General features: G+C 37.0%; 1 protein-coding gene across 1 annotated transcript in view; it reads right to left on the bottom strand.

Moving 5' to 3' along the window:
• Nucleotides 1-18624, bottom strand: part of scn5lab (sodium channel, voltage gated, type V-like, alpha b) — a 176932-nt gene that overhangs the window by 49676 nt on the left and 108632 nt on the right. The window contains exons 17-19 of the mRNA XM_055007041.1: nt 14589-14762; nt 13019-13180; nt 11311-11505 (exon numbers count right to left, since the gene is read on the bottom strand). Of these exons, the coding sequence (XP_054863016.1) occupies nt 11311-11505; nt 13019-13180; nt 14589-14762 (531 nt within the window). The remainder of the gene's footprint in view (nt 1-11310; nt 11506-13018; nt 13181-14588; nt 14763-18624) is intronic.

Raw genomic sequence — 18624 nt, 5'->3', positions numbered from 1 at the left:
TTCAACTAAATTTGTCATCTTTCTGAGTCATTTCTGTGTCAATTTGGACAAATTTTGTCATTTTGGAACTTTTTTTACGATTTTAGACAAATTTTGAGTAATTTTGGTCAAATTTTAAACCATTTTGAACCACTTTTTAGTCATTTTGGACCATTTTTTTTGCTATTTTGGACTCTTTTTGTAATTTTGCACAAATTGAAAACTTGACTTTTTGTAATTTTGCACAAATTGAAACCCTTGTGGATCAATTTTAAGTGATTTTGCACCATTTTAAACCATTTTGAAACACTTTTTAGTCATTTTGGATCATTTTTTGTTGTTTTGGACAAATTTTGAGTCATTTTGAACCACTTTTTAGTAATTTTGGACAAGTTCCTAAATTATTTTGGACATTCGTTCTGGTTTCAGACCTTTTGAGGACTGTTTTCAGACTGTTTTGGGCGGCTTCTAGACTTTTTTTAAATCCAAGAACACCAAACCTATTATCAGGCATGGTGGTGGCAGTATCATGCTCTGTGAAACTGAAGCTTAAAACTGATAAATATTTACAGTTTAAAAAAAAAAATACTGTACACAGAAAAACAACAACAAACAGTCTGTGCAGCGTTCAGACACACACACGCACACACATGCACACACACCACACACAGCTGTGTGTGTTCTGTGGTTCCAGGTCTGGTTGTGTAACGGGGAACCAGTGGGTCAATATCTGACACCAGGAACCAAACCTGTGACCTGAGTGGGTTCAGATTTCTGCTACTGCTTCATTTTTTACACTTTTCTGAGCGGCTTTCAACAGGTTTTCAGTCAGTTTTGACAGATTTCTATTCATTTCTGACAGATTTTCAGTCATTTTCAGCTAATTTTGAGTTCATTTTAACTAGTTTTGAGTAATTTCTGAGAGAATTTCATTAAATTTTGAGTAGGTTTGAACCAAATTTGAGTCATTTTAACACATTTTCAGTCATTTGACAGATTATGAGTCTTTTATGATTTTTGAGTAATTCTGGACTGATTGAGTCATTTTCAACAGGTTTTAAGTTAATTTTGTCGGCTTCTTGAGTACGTTTGGACAAAATTTTGGACATATTTTGAGTAATTTCTGAGCAATTTTCAACAGATTTTTTATAATTTTTGACAGAATTTCAGTAAATCTTCACAGCTTTTTTAGTAACTGAACAAAATTTGAGTCATTTGACAGATTTTGAGTTATTTTTGACAGAATGTCAGTAAATTTTGACAGATTTTTCAGTAAGGTCGACCAAAATTTGAGTCATTGTTTGACAGATTCGGATTAATTTTTTACACATATATTTATTTTGAGTCATTTTGACAGATTTTTAGTCAACTTTGACAGAATTTCAGTAAACTCTGACAGCTGTTTGAGTCATTTTTGACAGAATTTTGTCCTTTTCAATATAACGAGTAATTTTCTGACAGACCTGAACTCTGTTATCAGTTATTTTGGGGGTTTTTTTGGTCTTTTTGTGTTAGCTTTGAGTTGGTTTGTGTCTTTTAGCATTTTAGTGTCAGTTATGAGTCTTTTCGTGTGATTTTTAGAATTAGAATGGCTTTATTGTCATCATACATGGCTTCATGAAAATATCATTCTTGCACATTTTTCTGTCATTTCTGCAACTTTTTGTATGAAAACAGAAACAGAAACTGCTGCTGGAGTCCAGAAGGTTGATTTAATGTGTGTTACTGTGTGTTACTGTGTGTTGCTGTGTGTGTGTTTCTATGTGTGTGTTCTAGTGTCGGTTATTGATCGATCTGCTGGTGTGTGTTACTGATCGGTGTCCGTCCGTCACATGCTCTCTGTCAGCGGTCCGTCGTTCGTCTGATTGGCCGCAGCAGGAAGCCGAACCCCGATGGATCGATGCTGCTGATTGGTTAGCATGGCAACGTGCCCCGGCGGCTCGGCCAATGACCTCGTTGCTTTCCGATAGTCGATGACGAATCGCTGACAGACGTGACAACAGAAGAGGATCGATCTGTTGGTCCCTTTCAACATGTTTCAGGTTCTTTTTCACTGATTTTTGTCCACGTTTGGACTAAATTTGAGTCATTTTCTACAGATTACGAGCAAATTTCAACAGATTTTGAGTTAATTTTGACAGATTTTTGAGTAAATTTGGAGACAATGTTGTCATTTTAGACTTTAAACCTTAAAATTACTGGAAAATTTCTGCATTGTCAGTCATTTTTTGGGTCATTTTAGCACCTTTTTGTCATTTTTGTTTCTTTTTGTCATTTTTAAAACATTTTTTGTTATTTTTTTTGTTTTTTGTCTCATTTGTGAATCTTTTCATGTGATATTTTTGCCTCTGTGTTATTTCTGGGTCATTTCAGCATCTTTTGTGTGAAATTTCCTAACTTTTTGTGTTATTTTTAGGTGTCTTTGTGTCATTTTTAGGTGTTTTTGTGTCATTTTTTTAAACGTTTTTGTGTCATTTTAGGTGTTTTCGTGCCATTTTTAGGTGTGTTTGTGTCATTTTCAGACGTTTTTGTGTCATTTTTAGATGTTTTCATGTCATTTTTAGGTATTTTTGGGCCATTTTTAGGTGGTTTCATGTCATTTTTAGGTGTTTTGATGCCATTTTTCAGTGTCAGCTCACACTGACTCCTCTGGTACCAAATTTTCTCAGCATCTGATCTGTGTTTTTAGTGTTCGTTATTAGTTCACTGATCCATTACTGAAGATTTCTGACCAACAACCAAACAGAATCACCTCTGAACCCTGGACAGGTGTTTCACTGAAGCATCCATTAAATCTGGCTGTTTAATTACCTTCAGCACATGAGACATCCGTGTTTTCCTGCAGCTTTCAGTGCCAGGTTTGATCTATCGGAGCCTCCAGAAACATTCCCAGCTGGAATTACGACCTGGATGTGGACATGAGCGCTACGTACACCTGGGAAACGCTGTCAGATCTGCATCACTGGACGGACTCTCAGGCATTTTAGACACATTCTCAGGGATTTTGGACAAAATCCGAGTCAGTTTCAACAGAATTTAAGTCATTTGATAGATTTTGAGTCATTTTCAACATATTGTGAATCATTAGATAGATTACGAGTCTTTTCTGAAAATTTTTTGAGTAATTTTGGACAGATTGTGTCATTTTCAACAGATTTTAAGTTAACTTTGACAGATTTTTGAGTCAGTTTGACAGATTTTTAGTCATATTTAGCTGGTTTTAAGTCATTTTCTAAAGATTTTGAGTCATTTCCAACAGGTTTTAAGTTAATTTTGACAGATTTTTGAGTAATTTGTACAAAATTTGAGTCCTTTATATCGATTTTGGAGTATTTTGGACAGACTGAGAAATTTTCAACAGAATTTGACCATGTTGAATGTATCTCCAACAACTTGCTCCTCTGTTCACCATTTCTGCAGCATTTATTTTATTGCCTGCAGTTCAACCTGAACCTCAGAGGATTATTAACGATCTGTTATTTTATAGAAAACTAAAATATTAAATGTTTCTAAAACATTTTTAAAAAAAAGTCTGAAAACATCAATGAAGGTTTAAATAATAAAAATGACTGAATGAAGATCAGATGTTCTGCTGGGAAAACCTCCAATCATGATGTGTGTGTGTGTGTGTGTGTGTGTGTGTGTGTGTGTGTGTGTGTGTGTGTGTGTGTGTGTGTGTGTGTGTGTGTGTGTGTGTGTGTTTATGTTTGGTGTCAGCAGGAACCACCTGATCCCCCGTTTCACCTCGTTTACCTCGTTAAGAGGCACCAATTAACAGACACACACACACACACACACACACACGCGCACACACACACACACACACACTAACCCTACAGCTGATTTAAATGCAGTGAAAACTGTAATTTTATCGACACACGTTGGAAAAGAAGGAATTAGATTTAGTGAAAATAGAGAATTATTAATGTGGACATTATTTATTATATATATATATAATTATTTATTTATTATTTACAGTTGTCTATTTTTACAGTGAAAACAAATTATTAAAGTTTTCTTTGTTTTTAGTGGATATCATCTGTAATTTAACACTGAATTAGTTTTTGCTTTCATCATTTTATGTCTCATTTATATAATTTTGTGTCTCATTTGCATAATTGTCTCATTTTCATCATTTTGTCTTATTTATGTAATTTTGTATCATTTTATGTCTCATTTGTATCATGTTGTCTCATTTTCATCATTTTGTCTCATTTGTGTAATTTGGGTCTCATTTCTATCATTCGGTGTCTCATTTGTATCATTTTATGTCTCATTTGTATCATTTTGTCTCATTTTCATCATTTTGTCTCATTTGTGTAATTTGGGTCTCATTTATATCATTCAGTGTCTCATTTGTATCATTTTGTGTCTCATTTTCATCATTTTGTCTCATTTGTGTAATTTGGGTCTCATTTCTATCATTCAGTGTCTCATTTGTATCATTTTGTGTCTCATTTTCATCATTTTGCATCTCATTTGTATCATTTTGTGTTTAATGTTCATCATTTTATGTCTCATTTCTATCATTTTGTGTCTTGTGTGTGTCGTTGTGTTGTTGATTTTACTCTCTTCCCTACAGCGCTGCCTTTGTTGTTGTTTGTACGGTTTTGTGTGTTTTTTTTATCTCATCGCCTCTACACCAACGTGGCTTCCTCTGGGGTTCTGCTCTGGATCAGCGGTTGAGTCTCTCGGCTCTCGTGTCTCTGGGCTTTTTTCCCAGAAGGCTTTGCTGCAGTTTGTTGTGACGAGGAGCAGCACCAGCAGCAGATGGTGTTTGGGCTCATTCATCACTCGTGTTCAGGTGTTTCCAGGACGGCGCTCGGCTACGGAAGCCTGCTGGTGACCGAATTATTCAGCTACGAGTCAGCGACACGTTTAGGAAGCAACTCTGAAAGACCGACGAAAAAGTCCGTCTGTCCGGTTTCTGTCAACAGTTTGGAGTCAGAGAAATTAAAGGTTCTATTGAACAACTTTTAACTGTTCGTAGTTATGTCATTTTTGTCTTGTTTCTGTCACTTTGTCTCATTTGCTTAGTTTTGTGTCATTTTGCATCTCATTTGAGTAAATTTTTTGTCTCATTTGCACATATTTGCGTCACATTTGTGTCATTTTGTGTCTCATTTGCATAATTTTGTGTCTTGAGTAAATTTTTGTCACATTCGTGTAATTTTGTGTCTCATTTGCATATTTCGCATCTTGTTTGTGTCATTGTGTCTTATTTGCATAATTTTTTGTCTCATTTATATAATTTTTGACTTGTTTCTGTCAATTTTCAGTAATTTTGTGTCTTCTTTGCAATATTGTTTGCATCTTTTTTGATTATTTTGCGTATCCTTTCTGCCATTTTTTGTCTCATTTATTTAATTTTGTGTCTCATTTATGCAACTTGTGTCTTGTTTCGGTCACTTTGTGTCTCTTTTTAAAACTTTTATTTTACAGATTTTATTAAATTAGAGAGAAGAACTAAAAGAGGAGGAGGAGGAAGAAAAGGAAGAGGAGGAAGGAGAGGAGGAAGAGGAGGAAGAAGAGGAGGAGGAGGAGGAGGAGGAAGAGGAGGAAGAGGAAGACGAGGAAGAAGAGAAGGAGGAGGAGGAGGAGGAAGAGGAGGAAGAGGAAGACGAGGAAGAAGAGGAGGAGGAGGAGGAGGAAGCAGGTGTTCTGCTGTTAAAGTGCTGATTCAGGAAAACCCTCTGAGCTGCTCATTGATCATGAAGAGAAACTAAACATCTGGAATCAGACGAGGAGGAAAAACACCATCCTGATCAGTTCAACGTTAGACGCCAACACAAAAACACACAACAATCACACAAATGAGACAAAATTACTCAAATAATACAGAAAATGACAACAAAGAGACACAATACGACACAAACGGGACAAGAAAAAAGGCAAAAAAAACAGAAAAAACAATTAAAACAAGACAGAGCTACACAAATAAGACACAAAGTAATGAAAATGGGGCACAAAATGACACTAAATAACTCAAACAACACACAAAATGAAAAATAAAATACAAAATGACACAAATTAGACACAAAATGATAAAAGTCAGACACAAAAATTACACAAATGGGACACAAACGGGACAAGAAACAAGAAAAACTACAAGGAAACAACAAATACAAGAAAAAGTTACACAAATAAGACACAAAATAAGGAAAAAAATGGCACAAAATGACACAAAATGATACAAATGAACACAAACAAGACACAAAATAGGGAAAATGTGGCAGAAAATTACACAAGAGACACAAAATGACAAACTAAACACAACACGGCGCAAAATGACAAAAATAAGATACAAAATAAGACTAAGAATGACACAAAGACAAACATGGGACACGACATGAGACACAACATGACAAAATTACACAAAGCAACACAAACGACTCACAACATGACGTCGTTGTTGAATTCTTTGAAAGTATATTTAATTTTCCTCTTTACTTTCACCGGAGAGTCACTGAATTACACAAACTGTTTCCTGTTGCCATAGAAACGCCATTAAATTACAGCAAATGTCTAATTCTTAATTTGTATATTAACTAAAAACATCAAGGATCGAATGTTGAGCTGTGCTGACGCACACACAATGACACACACACAATGACACACACACACACAGTAACACACCTGTATGTTTGTTATTGTGTGTGTGTGTGTGTGTGCGTGTGTTATTGTGTCATTGTGTGTGTGTGTTTGTGAGATAAGAGGTAATTCCCACCTCTGTGTTTATCTGCTGGTGAAATGTGGATGCTTATCGCTTAGCAACACACACAGACACACAATAACACACAATAACACACACAGGTCAAATCTTAGTCAGCTGTGATGTTTCACTGTAACATCAGCAGACCCAGCGTCATGGCAACCGCATCCTACCTAGCAACCGTTTCCATGACGAACCTTTGACAGGTGAAAGCCACCGTGAGCTTTCTACCCTTCCTTCCTTCCTTCTATCATCCTTCCTTCCATCTTTCTATCCATCCTTCCTTCCTTCTATCCTTCGTTCCTTCTATCCTTCCTTCCTTCCTTATATCATCCTTCCTTCCATCTTTCTATCCATCCTTCCTTCCTTCATTCCTTCCATCATCCTTCCCTCCTTCCTTCTATCCTTCCTTCCTTCCTTCTATCCTTCCTTCCTTCTATCCATCCTTCCTTCATTCCTTCCTTCCTTCCTTCCTTGCTTCTATCCATCCTTCCTTCATTCCTTCCTTCCTTCCTTGCTTCTATCCATCCTTCCTTCTATCCTTCCTTCCTTCCTTCTATCATCCTTCCTTCCTTCATTCCTTCCTTATATCCTTCTTTCCTTCCTTCCTTCTATCATCCTTCATTGTTTCTTCCTTCTATCCATCCTTCCTTCCTTCCTTCTATCCTTCCTTCCTTCCATCATCCTTCCTTCCTTCCTTCCTCCCTTCTATCCTTCCTTCCTTCTATTCTCCCTTTCTTCCTTCCTTCCATCATCCTTTCTTCCTTCCTTCTATCCTTCCTTCCTTCTATCCTTCCTTCCGTCCTTCCTTCTATCCATCCTTCCTTCCTTCATTCCTTCCTTCCTTCTATCCTTCGTTCCTCCCTCCCTCCTATCCTTCCTTCCTTCTATCCTTCCTTCTTTCCTTCTATCATCCTTCCTTCCTTCCTTCCTTCCATCTTTCTATCCATCCTTCCTTCCTTCCATCATCCTTCCGTCCTTCCTTCTATCCTTCCTTCCTTCCTTCTATACTTCCTTCTATCATCCTTCCTTCCTTACTTCCATCTTTCTATCCATCCTTCCTTCCTTCATTCCTTCCTTTTATCATCCTTCCTTCCTTCTACCATTCTTCCTTCATTCCTTCCTTCCTTCCTTGCTTCTATCCATCCTTCCTTCATTCCTTCCTTCCTTCCTTGCTTCTATCCATCCTTCCTTCTATCCTTCCTTCCTTCCTTCTATCCTTCCTTCCTTCCTTCATTCCTTCCTTCTATCCTTCTTTCCTTCCTTCCTTCTATCATCCTTCATCGTTCCTTCCTTCTATCCATCCTTCCTTCCTTCCTTCTATGCTTCCTTCCTTCCTTCCATCATCCTTCCTTCCTTCCTTCCTCCCTTCTATCCTTCCTTCCTTCTATTCTCCCTTTATTCCTTCCTTCCATCATCCTTTCTTCCTTCCTTCCTTCCTTCTATCATCCTTCCTTCTAGCCTTCCTTCCGTCCTTCCTTCTATCCATCCTTCCTTCCTTCATTCCTTCCTTCCTTCTATCATCCTTCATTTTATCATCCTTCCTTCCTTCCTTCTATCCTTCCTTCCTTCCTTCCTTCTATCATCCTTTCAGCCTTCCTTCCTTCTTTCCTTCCTTCCTTCTATCATCCTTCCATCCTTCCTTCCTTCCTTCCTTCTATCCATCCTTCATTCCTTCATTCCTTCCTTCCTTCTATCATCCTTCCTTCCTTCCATCTTCCTTCCTTCCTTCTATCCATCCTTCGTTCCTTCATTCCTTTGTTCTATCCTTCTTTCCTTCCTTCCTTCTATCTTCCTTCCTTCCTTCCATCTTCCTTCCTTCCTTCCTTCCTTCCTTCCTTCCTCTACAGGAGATACGATTTCTGTCACTGACGACAAGAACAAGAGGCTGTTGACTGAATGTGGCTTTCAGTGTGTGTGTGTGTGTGTGTGTGTGTGTTATTGTGTGTGTGTGTGTTATTGTGTGTGTGTGTGTGTTACTGTGTGTGTGTGTTATTGTGTGTGTGTGTGTTATTGTGTGTGTGTGTGTGTGTTATTGTGTGTGTGTGTGTGTTATTGTGTGTGTGTGTGTTATTGTGTGTGTGTGTGTGTGTGTGTGTGTGTGTGTGTGTTATTGTGTGTGTGTGTGTTATTGTGTGTGTGTGTGTTATTGTGTGTGTGTGTGTGTGTTACTGTGTGTGTGTTATTGTGTGTGTGTGTGTGTGTGTGTGTTATTGTGTGTGTGTGTGTTATTGTGTGTGTGTGTGTGTTATTGTGTGTGTGTGTGTTATTGTGTGTGTGTGTGTTATTGTGTGTGTGTGTTATTGTGTGTGTGTGTGTGTTACTGTGTGTGTGTGTTATTGTGTGTGTGTGTGTGTGTTATTGTGTGTGTGTGTGTGTTATTGTGTGTGTGTGTGTGTGTGTGTGTTATTGTGTGTGTGTGTTATTGTGTGTGTGTGTGTGTTATTGTGTGTGTGTGTGTGTGTTACTGTGTGTGTGTGTTATTGTGTGTGTGTGTGTGTGTGTTATTGTGTGTGTGTGTGTTATTGTGTGTGTGTGTGTGTTATTGTGTGTGTGTGTGTGTTATTGTGTGTGTGTGTGTTATTGTGTGTGTGTGTGTGTGTTATTGTGTGTGTGTGTGTGTTATTGTGTGTGTGTGTTATTGTGTGTGTGTGTGTGTGTGTGTGTGTGTGTGTGTTATTGTGTGTGTGTGTGTTATTGTGTGTGTGTGTTATTGTGTGTGTGTGTGTGTGTGTGTGTGTGTGTTATTGTGTGTGTGTGTGTGTGTGTGTGTGTGTGTTATTGTGTGTGTGTGTGTGTGTGTGTGTGTTATTGTGTGTGTGTGTTACTGTGTGTGTGTGTTATTGTGTGTGTGTGTTATTGTGTGTGTGTGTGTTATTGTGTGTGTGTGTTATTGTGTGTGTGTGTGTGTGTGTTATTGTGTGTGTGTGTGTGTGTGTGTGTTATTGTGTGTGTGTGTGTTATTGTGTGTGTGTGTGTGTGTGTGTGTGTGTGTGTGTGTGTGTGTTATTGTGTGTGTGTGTGTGTGTGTGTGTGTTATTGTGTGTGTGTGTGTGTGTGTGTGTGTGTGTTATTGTGTGTGTGTGTGCCAGTTGTGTAACCCATCATTATATATCCATGAGATCATGAAGCTAAATAAATAGTTAAACTGTTAATGAACGACTGCAGAGGATAATAAGAAGAGGAGAAAACGTAGTTTTATATTTAATGTTTACTGATTTATTCACTTCACCTCTGTGCCTTTATTTTATTATTTTATTTCTCAGGTGTTTCCTCATCAGGTGCTATTTATCAGACATTTGAAGAAAATGAATGATGTGTTGAAGCTTTAAACTGTTTACTGGTTTCTGTGTCTGGATAAATTCATTCATGTTCGCTGTAAAACATCCCACATTTAAATTCTGTATTTCTAGAAACACCAGTTTGTTCTTTTACAGTTTAGAATCGTACATCCGCTGCCTTTATTTACAGATTTTACTTATTTTAAATCTGTTTTTCCTGTCAGACTTCTTTAATCTGTTGTCTAGTGTTTGTTTTGTGTTTACTTGTTGTCTAGTGTTTGTTTTGTGTAGTCCTGCGATGTGAAGGCATCACTTTCTCCTCTCTGGTTTCTGAATCCTTCCGACTCCCGCTGAGCCGCTGATGGATGTTTGGAGGTAAACCGAGAAGGAAACCTGAGCGCTGCGGCCGTCGTCAGGAGGGGAGGAAGGAAACCGTCCAGGTGAGGTTCTAACGGAGATCTGGGAACATCTCAACAACACTAACTTTCCTCCTGCGTCTAGTCTACTGGAAATCTGCTGCTGAGGCAACAAAACACATTTTACCATCTTTCTGTCATTTTTACATTATTTCAGCATCTTTTTGTGTCTTTTTAGCATCTTTTTGTCTTTTAGCATCTTTTTGTGTCATTTTAGCATCTTTTTGTCTTTTAGCATCTTTTTTGTCTTTCTAGCATCTTTTCTTGTCATTTTAGCATCTTTTTTTGTATTTCTAGCATGTTTTCTTGTTATTTTAGTATCTTTTTGTGCCATTTTGTGCACTTTTTGTGTCATTTTAGCATCTTTTGTGTCTTTTAACTAATATATGACTCATTTAGCATCTCTTTTTGTCTTTTCCAGTTAATTTTAGCATCTTTTTTGTGATAGTTCTGTCTTTTTGTGCCATTTCAGCATCTTTCTGTGTCATTTTTCTGCCTGTTTGTGCTATACTTTTGTCATTTTTACATCTTTTTGTTGGTCATTTTAGCATCTTTAGTGTCTTTTTACTAATTTTTGCGTCATTATAAAATCTTTCTGTTATTTTTGTGTCCTTTTTGTGCTATTTTAGCATCTTTTTTTGCACTATTTCTGTCGTTTTTGTGTTATTTAAGCATCCTTTTGTGTCTTTTTAGCATCTTTCCATAACATTTGTGTCTCTGTGCTATTCTCTGCATCATTTCTCTCCTCCTTCATTCCGTTTCCACAGAGCTACAGGACTTTAGATTGAAACTTGAACCCTTGAGTGTGTAAAACAGAATAAAAAGCTCCAGAAGTGTGTGACGGTGTGACGGTGTGACGGTGTGACGGTGTGACGGTGTGACGGTGTGACGGTATGAGGGTATGAGAGGAGGACGGACTCACCACCAGGTTCCCGATGACCATGACCAGCATGAAGACGAGGATGCAGAGCGGCTGGCCGGCCACCTCCATGCAGTCCCACATGGTCTCGATCCACTCGCCACACAGGACCCTGAAGACGATGAGGAAGGAGTGGAAGAAGTCCTTCATGTGCCAGCGAGGCAGAGCGCAGTCCTTGGAGATCTTACAGACGCAGTCCTGGAGAAAACAAACACGTTTAGCACAGGAAAGTCCAACCAAGTAAAAGATGAAACAGTACGAAACCAGCAGCAGCAGCAGCTCAGGAAAATGAAACCAAATAAACCCTGACCCTGATTCATCGACCTGCTCTGACCTGCATCTGGATTTAAAGGTGTTTCGTAAAATTACAGATAATATCTCTGAAAAAAATGGAAAAATCTATGAATTTATGTGTTGACAGTAAAAAAAGAGGCTAAAATTGTTCATAATGTAAAAGATAATTAGTTTTTAGCTGTTATTTCACAGTTTTCCTAAATTAAAGATAATAGGTGTGAAAATCACAGATGAAAATGATAAATTTAGATAAAAATAAATAATTGGCCAAAACTGTCTGCTATTTGAAAGAAAAAGGATGACTTTTTTTCAAACCTGTTGTTTTATAGATTTCTCCATTTTTTGTTAAATTACACATGGTATCTTATTAAATTACAGAAAAGTGTTAATTTATATGTTAAAAGTATAAAAAGAGGCTAAGACTGCTCATAATGCCAAAAGATAATTCGTTTTTCGCTGTTATTTCACAGTGTTGTTAAATTAAAGATAATTTCTATGAAAATAGGAAACAAAAAGTATAAATTTAGATAAAAATACAAAAATAATCAGCCCAAATTGTCAAAAATCTGCATTTCTGCAATAATTTGTTCTTTTCCCACACTTGACCTTAAAATCACAATCAAAAAAATTTAAAAAATCTAATTGAAGTAAGAAAATATTCATTATTTTACAGATGTTTGCTGTTATTAGAAAGAAAAATGATGATTTTTAAAAACCTGATGTTTCATAGATTTCCCCATTTTTTTTGTTCATTACAGATTTAGATGCCAATGTTTAAAAAAAGGCTAAAACTGTAAATAATGTCCACATCATAAACCTGTTTAAATTGTTTTGACAACATTTTACAGTAAAATAACATTATTTTTATTTTATTTAAATCAGCAAACGTCACTGTTTTACAGAGATTTGCTGGAATTTAAAAGAATAAATCTGCAAATGAAGGATTAAAAAATGATGCATAATTTACTGTGTATAAAAATTACAGAACAAACGCATCATTTACATGATAATAATAACAATAATAATAATAATAATAATAATAAAACTGTAGATGTCCACATCTAAAATCTAGATTTTTATAAACAATTATTTGTTCTTTTACATTTTTTTACTGTATTTACATCTTTAAAAATATTTATATTTTACAGATATTTGCTGATTTAAAAATAAAACTTTCATTTTACATATTTTTCTTGTTTTAAGATCCTTGAATAACTTTAGAATTATATAGAATATATTATATTTTAAAACTATGTAATTTTGAAATAAATTCTGTAAAAACTGATTTTTTACATTATTTACAGTTTTGGCTTCTTTTCTTACAGTTAAGATGTAGATTAAAACTTTTTTCTGTGATTTTAGTGGTTAAATATCATTAAACTGTAGGACAACAAACGTCACAGCTGGAGTCGTGTACCTGGTAGTTCTTCCCAAACAGCTGCATGCCGACCACAGCGAAGATGAAGACGATGATGGCGAGGACCAGCGTAAGGTTGCCGAGGGCGCCCATGGAGTTCCCGATGATCTTTATCAGCGTGTTGAGGGTCGGCCACGAGCGGGCCAGCTTAAAGACTCGCAGCTGGGACGAAAAATGACCAACAGAAGGACAGACGGAGCTCAAAATACGGCAACAGAGAGTTGGAAATCCAGAATTTTGTTCTGTTTCTTATTTGGAAAAGTAAAATGGTGGATTTAGTGTCCAGCAGCTAACATCACATTAAACCTGTCAAAACAACCAGATTGCTGGAGGCAAACAACTGCTTTCTACGTCAAGAATCCAACAAATCCACATTTAAAACAAATCCTACACTGCTAATTTGGCGACAACTTAACCCAACTTAAACCTGCCAAAACCCAGTTTAAAAACAGGTCAAAAACAAGTTTAAAGCCAGATCAAAAACCAGTTTAAAACCAGGTCAAAAACCAGTATAAAACAAAGTCAAAAACCAGTTTAAAACCAGATCAAAAACCCATTTAAAAAGAGATTATAAACCAGTTTAAAATCAGGTCAAAAACCAGTTTAAAACCAGGTCAAAAACCAGATCAAAAACCAGTTGAAAACCAGATCAAAAACCAGTTTAAAACCAGATCAAAAACCAGTATAAAACCTGGTCAAAAACCAGTTTAAAACCAGATCAAAAACCCGTTTAAAAAGAGATCAAAAGCCAGTTTAAAATCAGGTCAAAAACCAGTTTAAAACCAGGTCAAAAACCAGTTTAAAACCAGATCAAAAACCAGTTCAAAACCAGGTCAAAAACAAGTTTAAAACCAGGTCAAAAACCAGTTTAAAACCAGGTCAAAAACCAGTTTAAAACCAGCCAGAAATCAATCTCCTACCAGTTCAAACCCAGTATACAAGTTGAAAACTGAGCTGAAACCAGTCTACAACCAGTGTAAAATTAGCCTGATACCAGTCTAAAACCAGTCAGAAATCAATCTCCAACCAGTCCAAACCTAGTGTACAAGTCTGAAACCAGTCTAAAACTAGTCCATACTCTAGTCTAACATAGTATAGATCAGTCTAAAACCAGTGTAAAACCAGTGTAACTGGTATAAACCAACCTAAAACCAGTTTAGACCAGTCTAAAATGATATAAACCAGTCTAAAATGTGTCCATATCCAGTCTAACATATTCTAAAACAAGTCTAAAACCAGTCTAAACTGGTATAAACCAGTCTAAACCAGTCTACATGAACCAACAGCTTTTAATCCACAGCTTAACATTTCAGATCTTCCACGACTAAAAAGACTTTTTGAGATGTTTCGTGGCTCGAAGTTCCATCTGAACCTCGTTTTTAAACCTGTTCTGTAAACCAGAGTTTAGTGGGCCGCTGAGTCCTATCTCCATATTTTAAGGTCTGAAGGAACCTTCTAGTGGATGTGCTGTTGGTTTGGTACCAGTCTGAAGGAACGTTCTAGTGGATGTGCTGTTGGTTTGGTACCAGTCTGAAGGAACGTTCTAGTGGATGTGCTGTTGGTTTGGTACCAGTCTGAAGGAACGTAGAACGCTGAGGCCCTCCACGTCGGACAGACCCAACTCCATGAGGCTGAGGCAGACGATGATGCTGTCGAAGATGTTCCAGCCCGTCTGGAAGTAATAGTACGGATCCAGAGCGATGATCTTCAGAACCATCTCAGCCGTGAAGATCCCCGAGAACACCTGACGCACAGAGACACAAAACAACATAGAAATGAATGACATGAACACAACACACAGCAACACACAGCAACAAGCAGCAACACACAGCAACACACAACAACACACAACTCAGCAGCTAAACACAGCAGCAGCTTTAGGACACTTTGTCTTTAAAATGAGGACATTTTTCGTCCACAAACTGAAACCTGGAAATCATTTTATTCTAAAAATCTACTAAGATAAAGGTTTTGCTCTAAAAGAAGATTCAACAACAAAAACAAATCTGCAGTCCTTCAGCAGATACAAGAGAAAGACGAGAACTGAAGGTTCGCTAAGAGACAGAAAATCTGACACGACAGAGCATGAGTCACCAAAACCAGTCTAAAACCAGCCTAAAACAAGCCTAAAACCAGCTTAAAACCAGCCTAAAACCAGCCTAAAACCAGTCTACAATCAGCCTAAAACCAGTCAAAAATCAGGCCTACAACAGATTGGTTTTAGTCTGGTTTTGGACTGGTTTTAGTCTGGTTTTGGACTGGTTTCGGACTGATTGTAGGCTGTCTTAGACCTGATTTTGGACTGATCTTACACCTGGTTTTGGACTGGTCTTAGACCTGGTTTTGGACTGGTCTTAGGTCTGGTTTTATTCTGGTTTTGGACTGGTCTTAGGTCTGTTTTCTCTTTCCAGGCTTTCTGTTTTTACAGTATTCGTAAACATTTAAAGAGACGTGAATCATCCTTTGCTCCACAGGAAGCAGATTTATTTTGAAAACTCCTCTAGCAGCAGTTTGGGCGTCGGTAGTTTCCACCTTGGTCACCTTCGTCCTCCACAAAGCAGCTTCATTACTGGACGTTCATTTTTCACACAACAGGAAGCAGGCGGCGTTTTTATCGGAGGTTCTCAGAAGGTCACGACAACAAACGCTGCGTCCATTATTACCGATAATGAATCATTATTACCGATAATGAATCCATTATTACCGAAAATAAATCCATTATTACTGATAATGTATCCATTACTTATTAATAATCAGCCCAAAAGCAGCTTTCAGAGTCATGTCAGCTTTTTTAAAAATATCATCAGTTACTAGAAAAAACAGGAGGAATCCTCAGTTTCCAACTTTCTGACGGTCCCTGAACGCATCAGGTCTGAGATTAAACTCCTGGTTTTTTGTGTCATTTTTAAACATTCACCAAAAATAAACAGCTTGAACCAGATTCTGTTAAAAAAAAAAAAAAAACTTCTGCATTCTGATGTCAAACTAAGAAAACTTTACTGCGATAATATCCAGGTTTTAGATTTCTTAGTGAAGTAATATCTGCTGTTTTTTACATTTTGTTGCCTTAATATCAATGTTAATTGATTTTAGTCTGTTAAGAGCCAAATTTTTGATGTTTTACTGCAATAATATCCAGATTTTAGATGTTTTAGTGGGTTAATATTCAGGTTTATGATGGTTTAGTTGAATAATTTGCAGGTTTTTCACATTATAGTCCATGTATATCTAGGTTTTTGATGGTTTAGTGCACCACTATAAAGGTTTTTGATGGTTTGGTGCACTAATATCTAGGTTTTTGCCATTTTAGTCAATTAATATTGAGGTTTTTGACATTTTAGTGTCTGAACATGCAGGTTTGTTACATTTTGACGCCTTAATATCCAGGTTTTTCACATTTTAATGAATTAATATCTAGGTTTTTGACATTTTAGTTCATTAATATCCAGGTGTTTGACATTTTAATTAACATCCAGATTTTTCACATTTTAATGAATTAATATCAAGGGTTTGAACATTTTACTTCATTAATATCCATTCTTTTTTTTTTTTTTTTTAACGTTTTAGTGCATTAATGTGAAGTTTTCTGATGTTTTAACGAACAAACGACAATAAGTGGCCGGATTAGTTGCTGGTTCTTGACTGGCTGGAACACAGACTTGGCAGCAGCCTGAATAAAGACAGTGTTTGACCTCATTGTGAGCCTCCTCCGTCGGACTGCAAAGGTTAAGTGCACTCAGCGGCGTCAGGATAAAAGCTCCACTAAAGGCTACGTATTCTCTGGATCTTTACACGTGTGGAAATATTGATATGTGAAACCCAGAGAGCCGAGCCGCAGAGCACAGCAACAACAAACAGTGAAAGCATTAGCTGACATTGATTCTGTCAGCACAGTAGTGGCCTGACATGATCCTCCACACCTTACGTAACGCCGCTCAAATGCTGTGTAAACATGCACCAGGATTAGAGCCTCCATCCCATAAAAAGCGCCGTCGGAGCCCGCTGACAGACTCAGCCTTTATCTGAGACCTCCACCGCTGCAAACTGAGCTGGAGCACAACGCTGGAGTGATGAGGCTGCATCAGACCTCAGGAAGTTATGTAACAGGAAGTCTAGACACTAAACAGGAAGTCTAGACACTAACCAGGAAGTCTAGAGTCTTAACAGGAAGTCTAGACATTAACCAGGAAGTCTAGACACTAACCAGGAAGTCTAGAGTCTAAACAGGAAGTCTAGACATTAACCAGGAAGTCTAGACAATAACCAGGAAGTCTAGAGTCTAAACAGGAAGTCTAGAGACTAAAGAGGAAGTCTAGACATTAACCAGGAAGTCTAGAGTCTAAACAGGAAGTCTAGACATTAACCAGGAAGTCTAGACACTAAACAGGAATTCTAGAGACTATCCAGGAAGTCTAGACATTAACCAGTTAACCAGGAGATCGTTCCAGTCCAGTCAGGTACCAGTTTAGTTTAGTTTAGTTTAGTTTAGTTTAGTTTAGTTTAGTTTAGTTTAGTTTAGTTTAGTTTAGTTTAGTCGTTCCATCAGCATCAACATCCAGCTTTCTGACCTTTCAGTCAATGGAATATCCACGTTTTGGATGTTTTGTTTTGTCAATATCCAGATTTTTTGGACGTTTAAGTGGGTTGATATCCAGGTTTTTGGTGTTTTAGTGCAATGATATTCAGGTTTTTGAGGTTTTAGAGCATCAATATCCAGGTTTCGGATGTCTTCGTATGTTAATATCAGACTTTCAAGAATTTGATGCCTTAGTATTCAGGTTTTTGATGATTTGTTTTGTCAGTATCCAGGTGTTGGACGCTTCAGTTCTTTGATATCCAGGTTTTTGATGTTTTATTTTGTTGATATCCAGGTTATTGATGTTTTGGTCCATGAATATCCAGGTTTTGGAGGTTTAAGTGCGATAATACCCAGGTTTTTGATGTTTTGGTGCACTAATATCTAGGTTTTTGATGTTTTGGTGCACTAATATCCAGGGTTTTGATGTTTTGGTGCACTAATATCCAGGTTTTTTATGTTTTGGTGCACTAATATCCAGGTTTTTTATGTTTTGGTGCACTAATATCCAGGTTTTTTTATGTTTTGGTGCACTAATATCCAGGTTTTTTATGTTTTGGTGCACTAATATCCAGGTTTTTGAGGTTTTATTTTGTTGCTATCCAAGTTTTTGGTATTTTAGTCCACTAATATCAAGGTTATGGATGTTTTACGGGGTTAAAATCCAGGTTTTTAATGTTTTAGTGTGCTACCATTGAGGTTTTTGAGGTTTTAGTGAAATAATATTTTGGCATCTTCACATTAAAATCATGTATATTTGACAAATCATTTATGCATCTCTAATATATATAAAAGTCTGTCCACCAATGAAATTAATGATTACCTTTAAGAATATGAAATAACAGTTTTTAAACCCTATGATTATAGCTATAAGAATAAACTGTTTAGATCATTTCAGAGTTGTGTATTTTTAATAAAAAGTACTTTATTTTCTGTTAGATGTGTAAATATTGTAATAGCAGCATGATGCCTCCACGGCGGCCCTCCTCTGGGCCCAGACCCGATGTTTGGACACCACGGCTGCAGGCCA

This window comes from Amphiprion ocellaris, chromosome 22, assembly GCF_022539595.1.
Source record: "Amphiprion ocellaris isolate individual 3 ecotype Okinawa chromosome 22, ASM2253959v1, whole genome shotgun sequence".
NCBI classification, from domain to species: Eukaryota; Metazoa; Chordata; class Actinopteri; family Pomacentridae; genus Amphiprion; species Amphiprion ocellaris.
The sequence above is the reverse complement of the archived record's forward strand: the minus strand, read 5'-3'. Positions and strand labels throughout refer to the sequence as shown.